The sequence below is a fragment of the Oncorhynchus clarkii genome, chromosome 10, assembly GCF_045791955.1.
Source record: "Oncorhynchus clarkii lewisi isolate Uvic-CL-2024 chromosome 10, UVic_Ocla_1.0, whole genome shotgun sequence".
Taxonomy (NCBI): Eukaryota; Metazoa; Chordata; class Actinopteri; order Salmoniformes; family Salmonidae; genus Oncorhynchus; species Oncorhynchus clarkii.
The window spans coordinates 47959847-47977698 of NC_092156.1; the positions used below are offsets into that span (position 1 = coordinate 47959847).

Consider the following 17852-nt stretch of genomic DNA (forward strand, 5'->3'; position numbering starts at 1 on the left):
AACCATAATTATTTTCGTTCCGTTTTCACTTTTCTGACCAGCAAAGTTGCGTGGAACGTAATATAACGTTAACCTGTTCCCATGCTTTTATTAAATACTATGAGGGTGGTTGATTAAGCCATGGAGTTCAGGTGGGTAACAGCGCTAAATCCATATACGGCTCTAGTTCCTTGCTGATGGGCCCAGACACCTATATCGTAATGCGGCCTATACAGAGTTCCAGCTCCAATATGAAGTTCCTATTCCAAGGCTGCATTCCAATGCAGAAAAGACCATTCCTATACAGTATAATGAAGTGCATGCTGTGGATTAGACTAGTCCTTTGAAGCTTAAAAGATGACTGCCATTACAAAGTGTAAATAGGATAAAGTCAGTCGTCCCAAAATTGAGATTTGCGAGATGATAGGAAAATACTGTATGTAACGGAATTAAATGTACCGTAACAGTTTTCCTTGGGTTGTGTTTTCACGCCTGCCCACAGCACCAAATAAATCATCAATTCGGAGCGCAGCTGCACAAGACCCAATCGTAATGCCCATGGTCAATTTGATTTGACATTGGATATCCCTATGGGGCTAGTTAGGGACAATCAGTAAATTACACAAAGTACACAGGCAATATTTTAAAATGTCAATCGCACCACAACTCAATGACTTAAGCCTCTAACTAAAAATTGTAGAAATACATAAAAGTAGTCCCATTTACATTGTTAATATAATGACGGTCCCTAACTAGCACCACAGACTGGATAGCCTATGTCAAACCAAATCTGCCAGGGTTGCACACCAGCCAAGTGAAGCTAATTGGCGAAATAAATTGGCTAGCCTGGGCAACTTCAAGACCTGTTAAATTATCTAGGATACAGTAGGTGACACTATACTGCAGAGGTGTCAAACTCAATCCACGGAAGTTCGAGTGTCTGCAGGTTTAGTTTTTCCCTTCCAATTAAGAGCTAGACAACCAAGTGAGGGAAGTTAATTACTACTTCCTGAACATTATTCGATCAAATGCAAGGGTGGAGTGAAACCCCCCCACGGTGGAATGAGTGACACGTGGTGTACTGTTTTTGCAGGATGAATGTACACATGAGACACCCAAATTAAATCACCCGCATTTCTTAAAGGCCTAATTCAGCAGTTCTTCAATCAAAATGGTCAACAATAAACAAATAGCGTCTTAGCAAGTGAAACTTCTCAATTAAGAATTTTGCTAGGACTGCCTGGGAGTGGTCTGAGTCATAAGGGGCAAACTGAAAACTATATGTATTTGGCAGAGGTTTGGAACTCTTTGTCTATTAACTAATATCTGGTAATATCACCAGGCAGGCCAAAACCACATACCACCAAAACAGGCTGAAATTTCATGCGGTCTTTTCCGACAGCTCTTACACTAAAAGCACATTATAATGTTCACAGTATTCCAACCTTAGTGTGAAAATATAACACAGGAAAATCACTGACTGCGCTGGGCCTTTAATGACAAAGCTGAAAAACAAGACACTCAGTTCAGCCTTGCCAGCTCTCCTCCCAAAACTGAGTTATAAACTACACATTTTAACACTGCCGAGTACCAGTGAGCGCTTTCCACGGTGCTGATCATGACAAAGGGTAGCAACATATGCCTTGTGCTGGCCAGGGTTCTGGAACCCCAGATACCACCATCATACCAAATGACTTCTCTAAAGCAGGGCTCTCCAACCCTAATCTAGCACACACACGATTCTAATAACCAGCTCATAGATAAGATGAAATCAGGTTAGTTACAACAGGGGTTGGAGCAAAAACCTAGACTGAGTGTAGCTCTCTAGGAACAAATTGGGGAGCCCTGCTCTAAAAAAGGTACAGTTCAAATGACAAATTGTTACAACTTCTGGGAAACATAACTTTTTTTTAATTAAGCATTAATATTAACATAAACATCCCTGAACAATGTGGGGATGGAACCGCGGCTGTGTCTGAAATTGCACCCCATTCCCAACGTAGTGCACTACTTTTGACCAGCCCTATGGATGCCATTTCAGACACAGCCACTGACTAGTAAAGTGCAACAGAGGAACAATGGAATAAACTTGACACAAATCAACATTTACAGGCATAGGGTGAATGTGAGTGGGTGAATAGTAGAGGGACCCTGCCTCCCTCCCCGCATCCCCAGTGAGTGCTTGGTTACATGCTGGGAGGGATAAAGTGCCCTTGGTGTGTGGGTGCAGTGACATAGTTGACTGGGTGATTGGAGGGGCAGTAGGATGCGAGTACACGGGGTTGGGCAGGGCCTGAGTTCCAGGGTGTGAGGTAGTGGTAGGTGGCAGAGAGCATCGGAACATAAGGCTCGTAGGTGTGGAGGGGGGGTTGGCTGCACTGGTCCTGAACCAAGGGGTAGAACACTATGCCTGGGGCTCCTGCTGAGGGAGGGTCCATGACCAGGGGGTTGCCTGGTAGGGAGGAAAAGGTTGGGGGTGAGGATTAAGAAAAAAATACAAAATAATTTATGGATCACAGAGTCACGTTTGATACTTGAGGTCTTAACATCCTCGTAACAAAATCTAACACTGAAGTCAGATCTTATTCAATGCAGATGTGCCATTTCATAATGCAGAGGTTTGAGGCAGAGGGGTGGCACTGACCGTTGGCAGGAATGTCTCCCTGGCCATTAGGCCCAGTTCTCCCAGGCTCTGGGTAGGACTGGGGGACTGTGTGATCAGAGGGAGGGGAGGCAGCGGGCTGCTGATACACCTGCTGCATCTGCACCACGGAGTGCCAGTAGCTCTGCTGGTACCACTGTTTCAACACAGAGATATATAGGCACACTGTTTTCATTCAAAATACATGTCTTGTCTCATGACCAGTTACCCATACTACACTGAAAAATATAAAAATGCAACAACGGTGTTGGTACCATGTTTCATGACCTGAAATAAAAGATCCCAGAAGTTTTCCATATGCACAAAAAGCTTATTTTGCTCAAATTTGTTTTCATGCCGTTCAGTGATAATTTATCCAAGATATGCCACACCTGTCAGGAAGCTGATTAAACAGCATGGTCATTACACAGGTGCACCTTGTGCTGGGGAAAAAGGCCACTAAAATGTGTCACAACACAATTCCACAGATGTCTCAAGTTGAGGGAGCGTGCAATTGGCATGCTGACTGCAGTATTGTCCACCAGAACTGTTGCCAGAGAATTTAATGTTCATTTCTCTACCGTAAGCCACCGCTATCATTTTAGAGTATTTGGCAATACATCCAACCAGCCTCACAATAGCAGACCACGTGTAATGGTGTAGTGGGCGAGCGGTTTTCTGATGTCAACATTGTGAATAAAAAGTAGCCCAAGGTGTCGGTGGGGCAGGCATAAGCTACGGACAACGAACCCAATTGCATCGATGGCCCATTTTATTTAAGGTATGTGTGACCAACATACACATATCAGTATTCCCAGTCATGTGAAAATCATAGATTAGGGCATAATGAGTTTATTTCAATTGACCAATTTCCTCAAATGAACTGTAACTCAGTAAAAATAAATGAAATTGTTGCATGTTGAGTTTATATTTTTGTTCAGTAAATGATACAGGGCTCTCCAACCCTGTTCCTGGAGAGCTACCTTCCTGTAGGTTCACTCCAACCTGATACAGTTTACTATCCAGATAATTATTAAGAGTCAGGTGTGCTAGATTAGGGTTGGAGAAAAAAAACCTACAGGACTTAAGGACCGGGGTTGGAGAACCCTGCTATATATTAGGACGTCATTGTAAATAAGAATTTGTTAACTGACTTGCCTAGTTAAATAAATATTAATTTGATCCCCTTTACTTACTTGGACTCCTAAATTAAAGTAATATTGGATGACCTTGCAATCTATAAAAAGAAATACATTTAGTTACAATTACTGTCACATTTTCAAATTCAACCATTGTGTTCAAGTTGTAAACTTCTAAAGGTCATGGGGCAGCGTTTCTCTGACCTCGTGGAAGGTCATTGCCGTTGGGGTCATAGGAGTATGGTGGAGGTGGTGAGGCGCTGACTGCTTCCCCCATGTCATTCACAAACCAGGGAGAGGAAGGAGGAAACTGCATGGATAAAACTAAAAACAAGCTAGATATAAATAGATATCCGTTAGACAACTCATAACCAACTCATTATGTCTAACCATAACTTATATAGAGCGGGTACCTGGTCTGCCCATAGTGTGTGGGGGCATGGGAGCCCCCTCTGGATGGCTTGAGGGTGGAGCCATTGGTGCTGGGGGGATCTGAGAGCTGCTAGCGGAAGAGGAGTTGGTGGTGAAGATAGCTGCTGGAGCTGTGCTTACAGCCTGTGAAGAGGTGATAACTGCAGACTTCACCACCACCTGAGGAAACAAAACATTAAATAACCCTCAGACTACAACACAGACAATTCATGCTTAAATTCAATGTCATGTTTAAAAGAAAAAAAATTAAGAATAGTTTTGCCTAATCCAAAGACGAACATTCTACAGTTTATAAAAATGTTTTAAAGCAGCTGCGTATAAATTAAACACCTGTTCTCCCGCCAAAATGTGACAACAGTTCTATAAAGTGGATGGTGAGGGATCCAGTACCTGCTGTGAGTAGCTGTAGGTAGCTACGCCCTCTTGTGGAGAGCCGGCACGAGATCCTCCCTCTTCAATGGTCTAGAAAGGCAGGCAGGCAAAAAAATACATGTAAAGACAGGAACGCAGTCAAAACAGATCAGCCCCAATAAGCACATTAATTGGAAATTAACCAATGCATATAATCATCCCACGTGTGAAATTAACTTTTATTAACCTTAGTTTCAACCCCCACAAAAAAAGTGAAGGGCAATTTGAGAAAAGATAGAGATATATATATATATATAAATGGATATTTTGAGTACCAGGTTGGCAGTAGACTCTGCCGCAGCATACATAGACGGGCCCTGGAACCCTGGGTCTGCAAGATGAAGAGACTTCAAAAGATAATTGTGCACTTTTATCCACATTGTACGAGGGGTCTCCATATCATGAGCCTTTACTGCTGCCAAATGACATCAGCTGGGAAATGGAATAGCCTAATCTGTCTCTACATAACCAGTTAAAATAATGCATCTACAGATCATAATGAAAATGGTGAACAAGGACTGTCCTACCAATTCTTCCTAAGGGCTCTCCAAGTACTTAATGGAAATCTCCACAGCAGGTGAAGTCACTCACCTTGAGCAGTATAGATGTACTCCTCCGAATATTCACCTGAGACAGAAACATCGATTTTCTCCATTTACATTCAAATCCGGGCTCAAGTTGAACAAATACATTTGATCAAGACAGCATCACCGGACAGGCCTACCCTGGTCGCCACCATTGCTCCTCTCATCAGCGTCCTCCTCTGATGAGTTCATGGCCTGTTTGCCAGACATGGGAATGGGGCTCGGCCCCCGCTGCATCCAGTAGGTAGGGGGTGCTGGAACCATGGGGTTTGCTACAGCCTGTCCCTAAAGAGAAGGTTACAAAGCAGACAGCAGGTTGACTGTGGAATACACATGCTCCCAACTATCAAAGTCCGAACCCTGAGGGCTTATGTGCTACTTCGTTACCGGCAAGGGAGGGAAAGGGGTCTCATCTCCCTCCTCAATCTCGTAGAAGGTGATTGTTCCTTCCATGTCCTGTGCCTCCTCGTCAGCCTCGGGGACATAGCTGAACTGGCACTCTTTGTTGACAGCATGCATCTGGCGCCTGCTTCGGCTGCAAGAGCTCAAGTGAATACACATACATTTGTAACCACAAACACTCAGTCACTGCTCAGCATTGCTTAGGAGATGATTAAAAGAAGTCTATTACCGTGACCTGAATGAGTAGTTGTCGAAGCTCTGGTAGCAGCGTTTTCCTGGGTGAGGGTAGTATGCCGCCTCTGGCCCAATAAAGTGATGCCTGTTCAAGAAAGACAACACTTTTGAACAGAACCCAGATTGGCATCATTCAGTAGATACCAAAATTATATAAATCAATGGCAAGGAACATGGCCTTATTTCCCAAAAAGCGTATACGGAATCAAAATCAGTAATGGTGCACTACAGGAACTTTCAATTGTGTATAACAGCAGCCGTGTGAATGAGTTCTCAAACCTGCTGTTTTACTATTTAAGTAGCAAGCACACATACCTGGGTGGGCCATATCCTCGCGGGGGCCTAGGTGGAGGATGTGGGTGATACTGTTCATAGGGCAGTGTCCCTGGTGGTGGTGCGGGGGCATACATGCCAGGGGCGCGCCCAGGGGGTATGCCGCCAGGGCCTGGCCGAAAGCGGGGAGGCTGGGATCGATTGTAAGACACCATCAGCATCTCCTTCCCTCTGGGCTTCTTAAAGAAGCGCCGCCGGCCTCTCACCTCGGAGTCTGGGAGAGGGGAGAAGAGGTAACAGACAAAGTTGTACAAGTCAACTTTAATGGTCTAACGCCAATACATGTCACTGCTATTAGAAGCTAACCAGCTAAAACCATCTAAAAAGGTTAAAGGGTATACAGACCCATCTCTCCAGGATACTGCTCAGGCCTGCTGTATGATGGTCCCTTGCGGCTTGGGGTGATGTTCCAGGCAGGGACAGGGTTCACAGGCTTCAAGTTAGTCAGAGACACAAGATGTCTGAAAGTGGTGGGGTAGAGAGGTCTCAAATCAAATATTAAAAACAGCACTGTGTAGAAGGTAATTCAACACACAATACTGTATGATTGACAATAGGATGATGCAAGGCCAGGGGCAATCATTCATGTACCAGAATACTAAAATAAGTACACATTGATGAGTGCTGTGCAGTAGTGCCTGTTTGTAAGTCAATTTAGGGTGTTTTAAAAGAGACAGGCATCTCACTTTTCTCCAAGCTCTTCGATGAACACTGTCACAGCGCTGGGGTGAGTGCCCACCTCCTGAATGAAGGCATTGTAATACTTCCCTTTGGGGTCGAGACGAACCTGCATAGGAGACATGGGCTAACCTTACGGTCATGGAGTATGTTCGGAGTACGGTCTGCACAAAAAAAAAAACTCACTAAGAATCTTAAATGAGTGGATAAATTAGATTACCTGACACTTATCTCCCAAGAAGTACTGTCTTCCAGCAAACACCATGTAATCAGTCTTCTGCATTTCTGTTTCAGAGACAAGACATTATATGCCATTCCAGAATGCCCAATTATACAACTATTATACGTGGGGGGAAAAACGTGTGGTATGAGCATATCAACCCCATGTGAATATTCAGCACAGATAAGTTCTGCACTGCATGGATCTTGAAACATGTTCTTTATAACTAAAGTTCCACAGTCACCTTAACAGTTCCACTTCATCACAAGAATTCCAACTCAAGTTTTCCCAAAAGGGGCAACATGGCATACCTTTGCGACTGTCATGCCATACATCGAACTCTACATTTCTGTACATCTCAGAATCCAGTGCTTTGAGCACCTTATACGGGAGAGAAAGTTTTATTGGTCCATCTGGAGTCTTGGGAAGAGAAAGAGAGGAGAGACTGTATGTGCTCCTAGAATGTAGTCTGTCTATCTCAGTAATGTTATAAACTACAACACCTCAGAGGTGGTAACCAGACCGCTTCCTAAAACATAGAAAACGTTGTCACCTTTGCTTCCTCTGCTCCAGGCCTGGCTTTGTCCTCTGCGCGATTGTACCCATTGAGCTCCCAATCGTCCCTACAAGAATAAACAATTATACTTGACAAAAAAATGCAAGAAAAATAAAAATTCAATGACTATTCCAATATATAGATGCAGGGGCAATTTGTACATATTGTAGGTAACTGGAAGACCATAAGGCAGGTTAAGTCAGGAGGACTTTCTGTAATTCAAAAGGATTGTGCAGAACAAGACTTTACCTCTGAGTCTGACCCCTGTCCTCGGGGGTGTCATAGCCTGCGTCCTCACTGCACACTGATAGGCTGTTCCTATAGCGACGACCTCCTCCACGGAACCCCTCCAAAGCTCCCTGCAACTCCACCTCCTCAACACCAAGGACTTGCGTGTACAGCAGTTCATACAACAGAGCTGGATTCAATTGAAAAAAATAAAAAAAAGTACACTTCCTTTAGACCACACATGGAACTATTGCTCATTACAATTTTGACTAACTACAATCAATGAGTAGCTAACTAGCTTTGTTCAAATAAGACTTAAGAGTGAAGACATCCACTGGTTCCTCAGAATTCTGATGGACTGAGAGTACTGACCCTGACACAGCGCTGCATTGATCGGGTAGTTCCTGGGATACACAATGTCATAGTGGCCATTGTTGGAGCAACACAGCAAAATCTGTAATACAGTCAAGAAGAGCAGAGTCCAGGAGTGTAATGCATTTTATCCCCATCACTCGTTTAACCATTCAATGGTGAAAATAATAGACACAAATTGTCTACATAGAGATGGAAGCAAGAAAAGAGAGAAGCTGGTAAACTGAAAATGTAGAAATATTGGACGTTTTGAAATGACTCTTCTCAAAAGATAAAAATGACAGCAGCACCCTCTAGCGGACAAACCAAAGTCTCACACAGCATCTCACCTTTCCACACACCTGCTTTAATTAGCAATGTGATTCAGTTTCTGGTAATTACTTCACTAGTCAGGCATTTGAGATGCTTCAGGGCCTGTGTTCAAGTGGGCTGTGCTGAACCACACACATTCTTACCTTCTCCATGTACTCTTTCTCAGTTATCTCAGTTGGTGGCTTCCCAGGGTACCTGTATATGAGGAAGCACCGCCTTCCACACAGTGAAAATGTTAGAACATGTCAGGTTCCATTAAAAGCTAAAAAAAAATGCAATTCACATAAATCTAATTTTACAATGTTCTGTCAGCCAACCTGGGGGTGTATAACTCTGAACACATTGTGGAGCACGTACCTGTACAACAACGACAATGCCTTTATCTCAACTTGTCCAGCGGTTTCCTTTAGAAAAATATATTTAAAGGGTATGACCCTTTTCACACAGTCCATGGTCTGAATCTGATCCATGTTTTGTGCAATGAACTTGTATAGTAGTTTTAAACGTAGTTTTAAACATACCGTGGGGTCCTCCAGACGCTCCAGATACTTCTCAAATGACCCTTCAACAAACTGAGAGAAAGCATGTCATTTAGCAGAAGCCCTTATCCAGTGCGACTTAAGAGTATAGTGAGTGCATACATTTTCGTACTGGTCTCCAGTGGGAATCGAACCCACAACCCTGGCTTTGCAAGTACCATGTGCTACCAACTAAGCCACAACCCAGGCCTACTGACAAAGCATGTCACGATAATGTAATTATAGACTGATTTTTTAAACTAGACTTGCTCTGTACTGTGATTGTGCTTGCAACTTACAGGTTCAAAATCGCATCGGTTTGCCCTCATGAAGGTGACACAATCTTTCCTTATCTTTTGTTGAAAATTCTGTGAGTAATAAAGCTTGAGGAAAGGAAAGAAATACCGGTACATTATCATCACATGTTTTTGTATTTGGTCACTTAGCGCCCTGTGAAGCATTATTGTGTGCATTCCATGTTTCAACTCTGGCCACTTCATCAGTATCAATAATTTAGCGGTCAACCAAATGAACCCTTGAGTTCCCAAACGACACATTCCAACAACAACAAAAACATACATTTTCTATTTTCACACCATTAATTGAGTCGAAGTTAAGAACAGTAATATTTTATCTTTATTTTCAAAACATTGGACGTGAAATGCAATGCAATTGTTGTTGTTTTTTAAAGTGTACAGTAACGTTTGAGAAATTGGCTTTAGCCTACCTGCTCAGAGACAGCTCGAAATAGACAGGACGCGTCTCTTGCCATCATTTTCCGGTAGAGACCGATGCTGGCTAGATACTCGTCCATGTTGACAAAATACTTCTTCAGAGCTTTCTGCATCTTTTTAAAGAGATTGCAAATAAAAAACGATAGCTATGCAAAGCTTCATAACTTCACGCGTAGACGATAAAGAACACGACGGTCGAAAGTTTCCTTTCGAATCGCAATAAGGAAACAGCTGCTACAAATGAGCCCTGATTGCCGAGGTCATTTCGCCGTCACTCGGCCAAACCGTTGAAAAAACGTATTGAACATTCTTGTATTTGATTGGTTACACTAAACTTTTTAAAATATATATAAATATATATATACTTTATCCTCGAAATAGTACCCTACATTCAATTATGATTGCCCATTGTGTCTACATACTTGTAGTCTCCCATGAGTAAAAAAAAATGGCTACTCCACAGTAGGAAGAGAATTATGAACCTGATTTAGAGGAAACACAATTGTAAACGATTTCTACATGTTGCTGCGGTACAACATAGTAAAGCAAAGTCTTCTTGATTTAATCACTAGTCAAGGTAAATTTGAAGAACAACAGTTTACAGTCTGAAAACAATATGCTGTCACATTAGACAGTGTCTTGCCTCAAATGTATTTCCCTTCCTTCTCCCCCCCTCTCTAATTCCTATTTTTTCCCAACCTTGGATTGGAACCTACAGCCCCCATCTGGAGTGGAGACAGATTATAGGCTACATCAATATTGTGAGTTAAAATGTTGTTGCCTACTGTTAATAATACAGTGCATTCGGAAAGTATAGCAACTTCTGCGTGTTCTTGGCTGTGTGCTTAAGGGTCGTTGTCCTGTTGGACGGTGATATCAGGAAGTGGTTTGGGACCACTGTCGCTGGGAGACTAGAATTGTTGAAGACGCATGTGGTGCATAGATGCATATGGATTGGTGTGGGTGTGAATAACTAGGTATAGTTATATAGGGAAAATAATGGATAACCCAACCAGTTCTTTGTGAGCTGAGTTTTTCCATCTATTACGTTATCTAGGATTCTGTCCACCACAGCCCATCGGTCTACAGGTAGTGAGCACTGACAGGAAAAGCCATTGAAAAGTTTCAAAGGGTAACAGCTGAGATGGATAAGGTCTGAGATGCCCCCGGACACTGAGACTTCCTTAATAAGAGCATGGTATGTGTACCTCTCGGGCTGCTGCGCTGTGATCGTTCCTGCGGTGTGGAGGTGAAAACCTAAAGATGTATAATGCTATAAAGGGATTCTGTATGGAGATATGAAAAAAGAGAGTATTATTCCCGAATATGCTGTTAAATAGAACATTAGCGTGAATATTCAAACCCCTGTGTGAATAGAACACTGGTGTAGAGGAGGAATTTGTGATGTAACACAAGTGTATAATTGGTTACTAGAGATAAAGTAACATAAAATGGAGTATAATGTGTTATTATGGCGATCTGATGAAGTAAGACGAGAAAAATAATAATAATACCACGACAAAGTATGGTGGTGACAAAGTATTCTGAGCATTGTTCAGAGTGGTCCCTTTACGGATAATTTCTATGATAAGGTTAAAGCATTGTACGGGACTTGACTTACCCCTAACCAATAAAACTCTAAATAGAACCAATGAATGTTGAACATGGTTTTCTGTTAACTAAACTTAAGGCTACAATTTATTGTACTCCTGATGTAGTTTTTATTGATATCCCAAACGATGAGATATTAAACCAATGAGTAAGCAGGCAAATTGAACCACTCCCCCAGGAGGAGTGGGGGTCTGACACCGCCTCCCAGTTTATTTTGTCTCAGGCACCAGAAATATTATGGATAGAACATTCCAATGACAGTGGACTGATAGGCAGTGCTAGCCCAGTTATAATAACTGTTTATCTCTCCCCTTCTGAATTGACCAATGAATTTGATAAATTTGGCACGTTACATATTCATCTTTTTATTATTATTATTTTTTTAACATTTAATAAGTGTGAAGCAGAAAGTGAATATCCAACAGAAATTTGAAATAAATATATCGAGTAACATTGTGTAACGGATCTCGTCCTCCTCTTCTGAGGAGGAGTAGCGAGAAGGATCGGAGGACCAAAACACAGCGTGGTAAGTGTTCATGATGAAATATTTAATGAATCACACTGAACACTGAAAAAACAAAAACAGTAAAGTGAACGAATGAAAACCGAAACAGTCCTGTCTGGCGACATACACAAAGACAGAAAATAAACACCCACGAAACCCAGGTGGAAAAAGGCTACCTAAGTATGATTCTCAATCAGAGACAACTAACGACACCTGCCTCTGATTGAGAACCATACTAGGCCGAACACAAAAACCAACATAGACTGCCCACCCCAACTCACTCCCTAACCATACTAAAACAAAGACAAAACAAAGGAACTAAGGTCAGAACGTGACACATGTAATATTTGTGTTGTGGAGAAATGACCAGGCAGGAGACGGGACAGATAGTTTTCGTTTAGTCCAAACCCCTCGTGCTCTACAGTTCCCGGCACCCTAGTGTGCATGCGCATTTCCTATTAGGTGTAGTAACGTAACACTGCCGTAATACATTACTGCTTAGTAACAGCATAGTAACTAATATAAACAGATGTAGATCCCAGATACTACAACACATTGTTAGAGTAGGCTAAAATTTTAACAATGCCTTCCAATATGGAGCAAGTTATCATGTTTGTTTTGCTTTGTTTTAAACCTTGCAATAGGGGTAAAGCAGAACATTGTTTGAGAGTGATCCCTGTGTATTAGGAGTAGGGATTGGAATGTTTTTTTTCTACTGGAAAGAGTAGACGGGTCTTAGTTGAAGGAAACAGATTATGGAGACTAGTGAAGGTAACAAAGTGAATGGTTATTGGCTTTCAGATAGCATTCTAATAATGCAATATTTTAGTAATTTGAAGAAGATTGAGCATTCTACAGTTGAAGTCGGATGTTTACATACACTTAGGTTGGAGTCATTAAAAAAATGTTTCAACCACTCCACACATTTCTTGTTAACAAACTATAGTTTTGGCAAGTCAGTTAGGACATTTACTTTGTGCATGACACAAGTAATTTTTCCAACAATTGTTTACAGACAGATTATTTCACTTATAATTCACTGTATCACAATTCCAGTGGGTCAAAAGTTCACATACACTAAATTGACTGTGCCTTTAAACAGCTTGGAAAATTCCAGAAAATTATGTCATGGCTTTAGAAGCTTCTGATAGGCTAATTGACATAATTTGAGTCAATTGGAGGTGTACCTGTGAATCTATTTCAAGGCCTACCTTCAAACTCAGTGCCTCTTTGTTTGACATCATGGGAAAATCAAAAGAAATCAGCCAAGACCTCAGAAAATAATTGTAGACCTCCACAAGTCTGGTTCATCCTTGAGAGCAATTTCCAAACGCCTGAAGGTACCACATTCATCTGTAAAAACAATAGTAAGCAAGTATAAAAACCATGGACTACGCAGCCGTCATACCCCTCAGGAAGGAGACGCGTTCTGTCTCCTAGAGATGAACGTACTTTGGTGCAAAAAGTGCAAATCAATCCCAGAACAACAGCAAAGGACCTTGTGAAGATGCTGGAGGAAACCGGTACAAAAGTATCTATATCCACAGTAAAATGAGTCCTATATCAACATAACCGCTCAGCAAGGAAGAAGCCACTGCTCAAAAACCGCCATAAAAAAGCCTGTCTACGGTTTGCAACTGCACATGGGGACAAATATTGTACTTTTTGGAGAAATGTCCTCTGGTCTGCTGAAACAAAAATAGAACTGTTTGGCCATAATGACCATCGTTATGTTTAGAGGAAAAAGGGGGAGTCTTGCAAGTCGAAGAACACCATCCCAACCGTGAAGCACGGGGGTGGCAGCATCATGTTGTGGGGATGCTTTGCTGCAGGAGGGCCTTCACAAAATAGATGGCATCACGAGGCAGGAAAATGATGTGGATATATTGAAGCAACATCTCAAGACATCAGTCAGAAAGTTAAAGCTTGGTTGCAAATGGGTCTTCAAAATGGACAATGACCCCAAGCATACTTCCAAAGTTGTGGCAAAATGGCTTAAGGACAACAAAGTCAAGGTATTGGAGTGGCTATCACTCTGACCTCAACCCCATAGAAAATTTGTGGGCAGAACTGAAAAAGCATGTACGAGCAAGAAGGCCTACAAACCTGACTCAGTTACACCAACTCTGTCAGGAGGAATGGGCCAAAATTCACCCAATTTATTGTGGGAAGCTTGTGGAAGGCTACCTGAAACATTTGACCCAAGTTAAACAATTTAAAGGCAATTAATAAAGGTATTTCTGTTCTGTCATTATGGGTTACTGTGTGTAGATTGATGAGGAAAATGTTTTATTTAATCAATTTTGGAATAAGGCTGTAGCATAACAAAATGTGGAACAAGTGAAGGGTTCTGAGTACTTTACGAATGCACTGTATGTATAAAATATTAATAGATCATTGTAGCCTACCAGTGTGTAGGCCTTAGATTGCGTGTTTAACTCGGGGTTAAAGCCACAATCCTGAGTTTGTGTGTCAACCTAATGGCAGCCCCACCACTTCATTTGGTAACCTAAAGCCGAGGGATGGGGCTGGGTATCACTTAGCCTAAACATCAGATTGTTACCATGGTTATTCCATGGATTTTCAGTCCGACCGAAGTCGCCCTAAAAAATATGGCTAAAATGATATTTACACTTACTTCACCGGTTGCACATGCTGTTGGTCCTTTTGCCGGTAGGAGGTGGAGATACGGTGTCTTCAGCAAGTATTCACACCCCTGGACTTTTTCCACATTTTGTTGTGTTACAGCCTGAATTTAAAATGGATTCAATTGAGATTGTGTGTCACTGATCTACAGACAATACCCATGATGTCAAAGTTGAATTATTTAAAAATGAAAAGTTGATAAGTATTCAACCGCTTTATTATGGCAAGCCTAAATCTGTTAAGGAGTGAAAATGTAGTTCCATGGACTCTGTGTGCAATAACATTGTTTAACATGATTTTTAAACGACTACCTCATCTCTGTACCCCACACATACAATTATCTGTAAGGTCCCTCAGTCCAGCAGTGAATGTCAAGTACAGATTCAACCACAAAGACCAGGGAGGTTTTACGATGGTTCGCAAAGAAGGGCACCCATTGGTAGATGGGGTAAAAAAAAGAAGCAGACATTGAATATCCCTTTGAGCATGGAGCGGTTAGAATTTACATTTTGGATGGTGTATCAATACACACAGTCACGACAAAGATACAGGCACTGAAGGAAACCACTCAGGGATTTCACTGTGCAGTCACCACCATGCGTGAAAATATGAAGAGTGGTACTCAGTTATGTGTTATGTTGGATTTGCCCCAAACATAACTCTTTGTATTCAGGACAAAAAGTGAATTTCTTTGCCACATTTGCTGCAAAGAACAAATGTGTCAAATTCACCATTGGCCTCATGCATAATGTTATTGGTATGCGTGTCATCAGCAAGGACTAAGGGGTATCTTTTTAGTATAAAAATGAACTAAACTGTGCTAAGCACAGGCACAACCATAAAGGAAAACCAGGTTCAGTCTTCTTTACAACAGACACTGGGAGACAAATTCACCTTTCAGCCGGACAATAATCTCAAACACAAGGACAAATCTACACTGGAGTTGCTTACCAAGATGACATTGAATATTCCTGGGTGGCCTAGTTACAGTTTTGACTTAAATTGTCTCGAAAATCTATGGCAAGACTTGAAAATGGCTTTCTAGCAATGATCAACAACCAACTTGACAGAGCTTGAAAAATATTTTAAAAAACAATAATGTGCAAATATTATACAATTCAGGTGTGCAAAGCTCTTAGAGACTTACCCAGAAAGACTCACAGCTGTAATCGCCACCAAAGGTGTTTCTAACATGTATTATCTCAAGGGAGTGAATACTTATCTAATCAAGATGTATTAGTGTATATTTTTCAAATTTTCTTAAATGTTAGATTTCCCCCCCCCATTTTTACGTTCCAGAGTATTTTGTGTAGATTGTTGACAAAAATTACAATTAAATCCATTTTAACACCACTTTGTAACACAACAGAATTTGGAAAAACTCAAGGGGTGTGAATACTTTCTGAAGGCACTGTAGGGTATCCACAGGAAAGGGTTGTTTCCCTGACATTTTGCGACTCCTGTAGCTTCTGTCGCCTGTATTTTCAATGTCTTGATGCATTGCATGTGATTCACAATATGTTAACAATAGCTGAATGTAACCAAACGTAGTCGACCGAAGCAGGTTTCCAGGTAATCAGCTGGAAGTGTTTGCTGTTCGGTCTGTGGTTTGTGGTTTGTTCGGTCTGTGGTATTGTGGGTACGAATTGTATCAGTATTGAAAATAAAAACGGAAATACAAACCAATATACAAACCAGCATACTGAATGTCGGGTTGATAACACTTCCATGTGGATATTTTGTATCAGATTACCTCCGACATAGGGACAAAATCAGCGGCCAACAGGTAAAGTAAGTTGAAATTAAGTTTGTTCGACATGTAATTTGGAATGGGAATGTTCTGGAATGCTGAGCCTACACGTTAGAAACTAATGTGTAATTATTTCACTCTCATATTCTAAAAGAGGCTAGGTGTCATTCAAATTCATGGACAAATCACTGGACAATCAAATTACTGAAATTCTTCACAGTGCTCTGGGTGCAAGGACAGACAGTACAGGTATTTTGAAGCTATACATTGATTGTTTACAAAGACTGAAATTACGATAAAAACAAGCAATTGAGTAATACAACCTCATATTTTGGATTATTATAAAGATAAAACAAGTGTACTATGGTTACTAAACTCAGATTGTATGCCTTTTTCGTTTTCATGAATTTCCTTCACCTTAAGATGGGAGATCATTGAACATTGAAAAGAAAGCAGTGTCTCCACAACACCGTCTAGAGACGATTAAGGCAAATTAAGGCCTACAAATTTAGCCAACAAACATTAACATGCATCTAAAAGGGACTTACTAAAAGTTTTTGGAATTAGCTTATAACATAGGCTTTTGTTTTTGTAAGGGGCTACCTTAGGGGACGGAAGCTGCATTAGATAAGAACAGAGAACGAATACAGGCAAAGAGAATGAGAGAGTAAGATGATCTGCAGAATATTTAGGTTGGTGCCTGTAGTTAAAAGCAGAGCCATTAATTAAACTTGTTTGTGTACCATATATCAAGTACTAATTTGTGTGCTTCATCATACTTAGCAATATTAAAAGGGAGCTGAGAAGGCTCATTAAAGATCAAACATTTTTATTTTAAAGGTTCTTACAAAATATAGTTTGTAATTATTGTGTTTATTATGGGACCTACATTGCAGACCAATTTACTGTGCTGCATGAATTTGTTTTACATGAGTTAAAGGGCTCAAAATATGGCTTATTAACAACTGCTAGCTAATTAAAGGCAACAAGCTGATGAGAATGAAAGGCAAAATATTGTGTTTTGTACAGTCCTTTGAACTGCAACTTCTGAATACCTCACAAACTTTATGTGGCCTCCATACACATAAATTCAGCTTAAAAATGTTCAGGCCTAAATCCTGTTTTGCGCAAGTGATTTTTTTAGAACATGGCTCCCTTTTATCAAAACCAAAATACTTTGGATATACATTATGTTTGAACTTTCATAAAAAATCATCACTTTTTAAATGTCTGCCGTGGCCAGTCTGTGACAGTTTTGTTTTTGCTGGGTCATTGGGTCCATCCAAAGCATAGTGGATTGCTGTGTGAAGATTGTGTCGCCAGTAAATATAGTTTGATGTTCATTTAACAGAACATTAGAATCACTGTCAATATGTTTTATTTTGAGTTGAAGTAGCGCTTTTTGTAAGTTTGTGTTAAATAATATGTTATTAGAAAGAGACCGTGAAGATTAGAATAATAATATGTGGTAGTTGCTTGAAATTTCCACACGGTGGCGGGAAAGCTCAAGACAACCTCGAAGTGCGTCTCGTGAGGGTTCAGCATCCTTTTCGCGGGCTCGTCCGTT

The 17852-nt window shown here is 41.1% G+C and overlaps 1 protein-coding gene across 2 annotated transcripts; it reads right to left on the minus strand.

Annotated features, from left to right (window-relative positions):
- Nucleotides 1-1897: 1897 nt before the first annotated feature.
- LOC139419610 (UDP-N-acetylglucosamine transferase subunit ALG13-like) lies at nucleotides 1898-9971 on the minus strand. 2 transcript variants are annotated; one of them, XM_071169590.1, is made up of 24 exons: nucleotides 9767-9971; nucleotides 9339-9422; nucleotides 9043-9093; nucleotides 8879-8925; nucleotides 8665-8737; nucleotides 8210-8291; nucleotides 7859-8027; nucleotides 7607-7676; nucleotides 7365-7473; nucleotides 7054-7118; nucleotides 6842-6942; nucleotides 6501-6616; nucleotides 6138-6369; nucleotides 5818-5907; nucleotides 5574-5721; nucleotides 5327-5471; nucleotides 5194-5229; nucleotides 4878-4933; nucleotides 4582-4653; nucleotides 4173-4350; nucleotides 3964-4083; nucleotides 3817-3857; nucleotides 2624-2777; nucleotides 1898-2431 (listed from the first exon to the last, which is right to left on the minus strand). In XM_071169590.1, exons 1-24 carry the CDS (start codon nucleotides 9884-9886, stop codon nucleotides 2166-2168), a joined length of 2625 nt encoding a protein of 874 aa, XP_071025691.1. In that variant the 5' UTR covers nucleotides 9887-9971; the 3' UTR covers nucleotides 1898-2165. The 2 variants fall into 2 exon arrangements, with proteins under 2 accessions (XP_071025691.1, XP_071025690.1); XM_071169589.1 differs by having other exon boundaries at nucleotides 5574-5730.
- Nucleotides 9972-17852: the final 7881 nt, after the last annotated feature.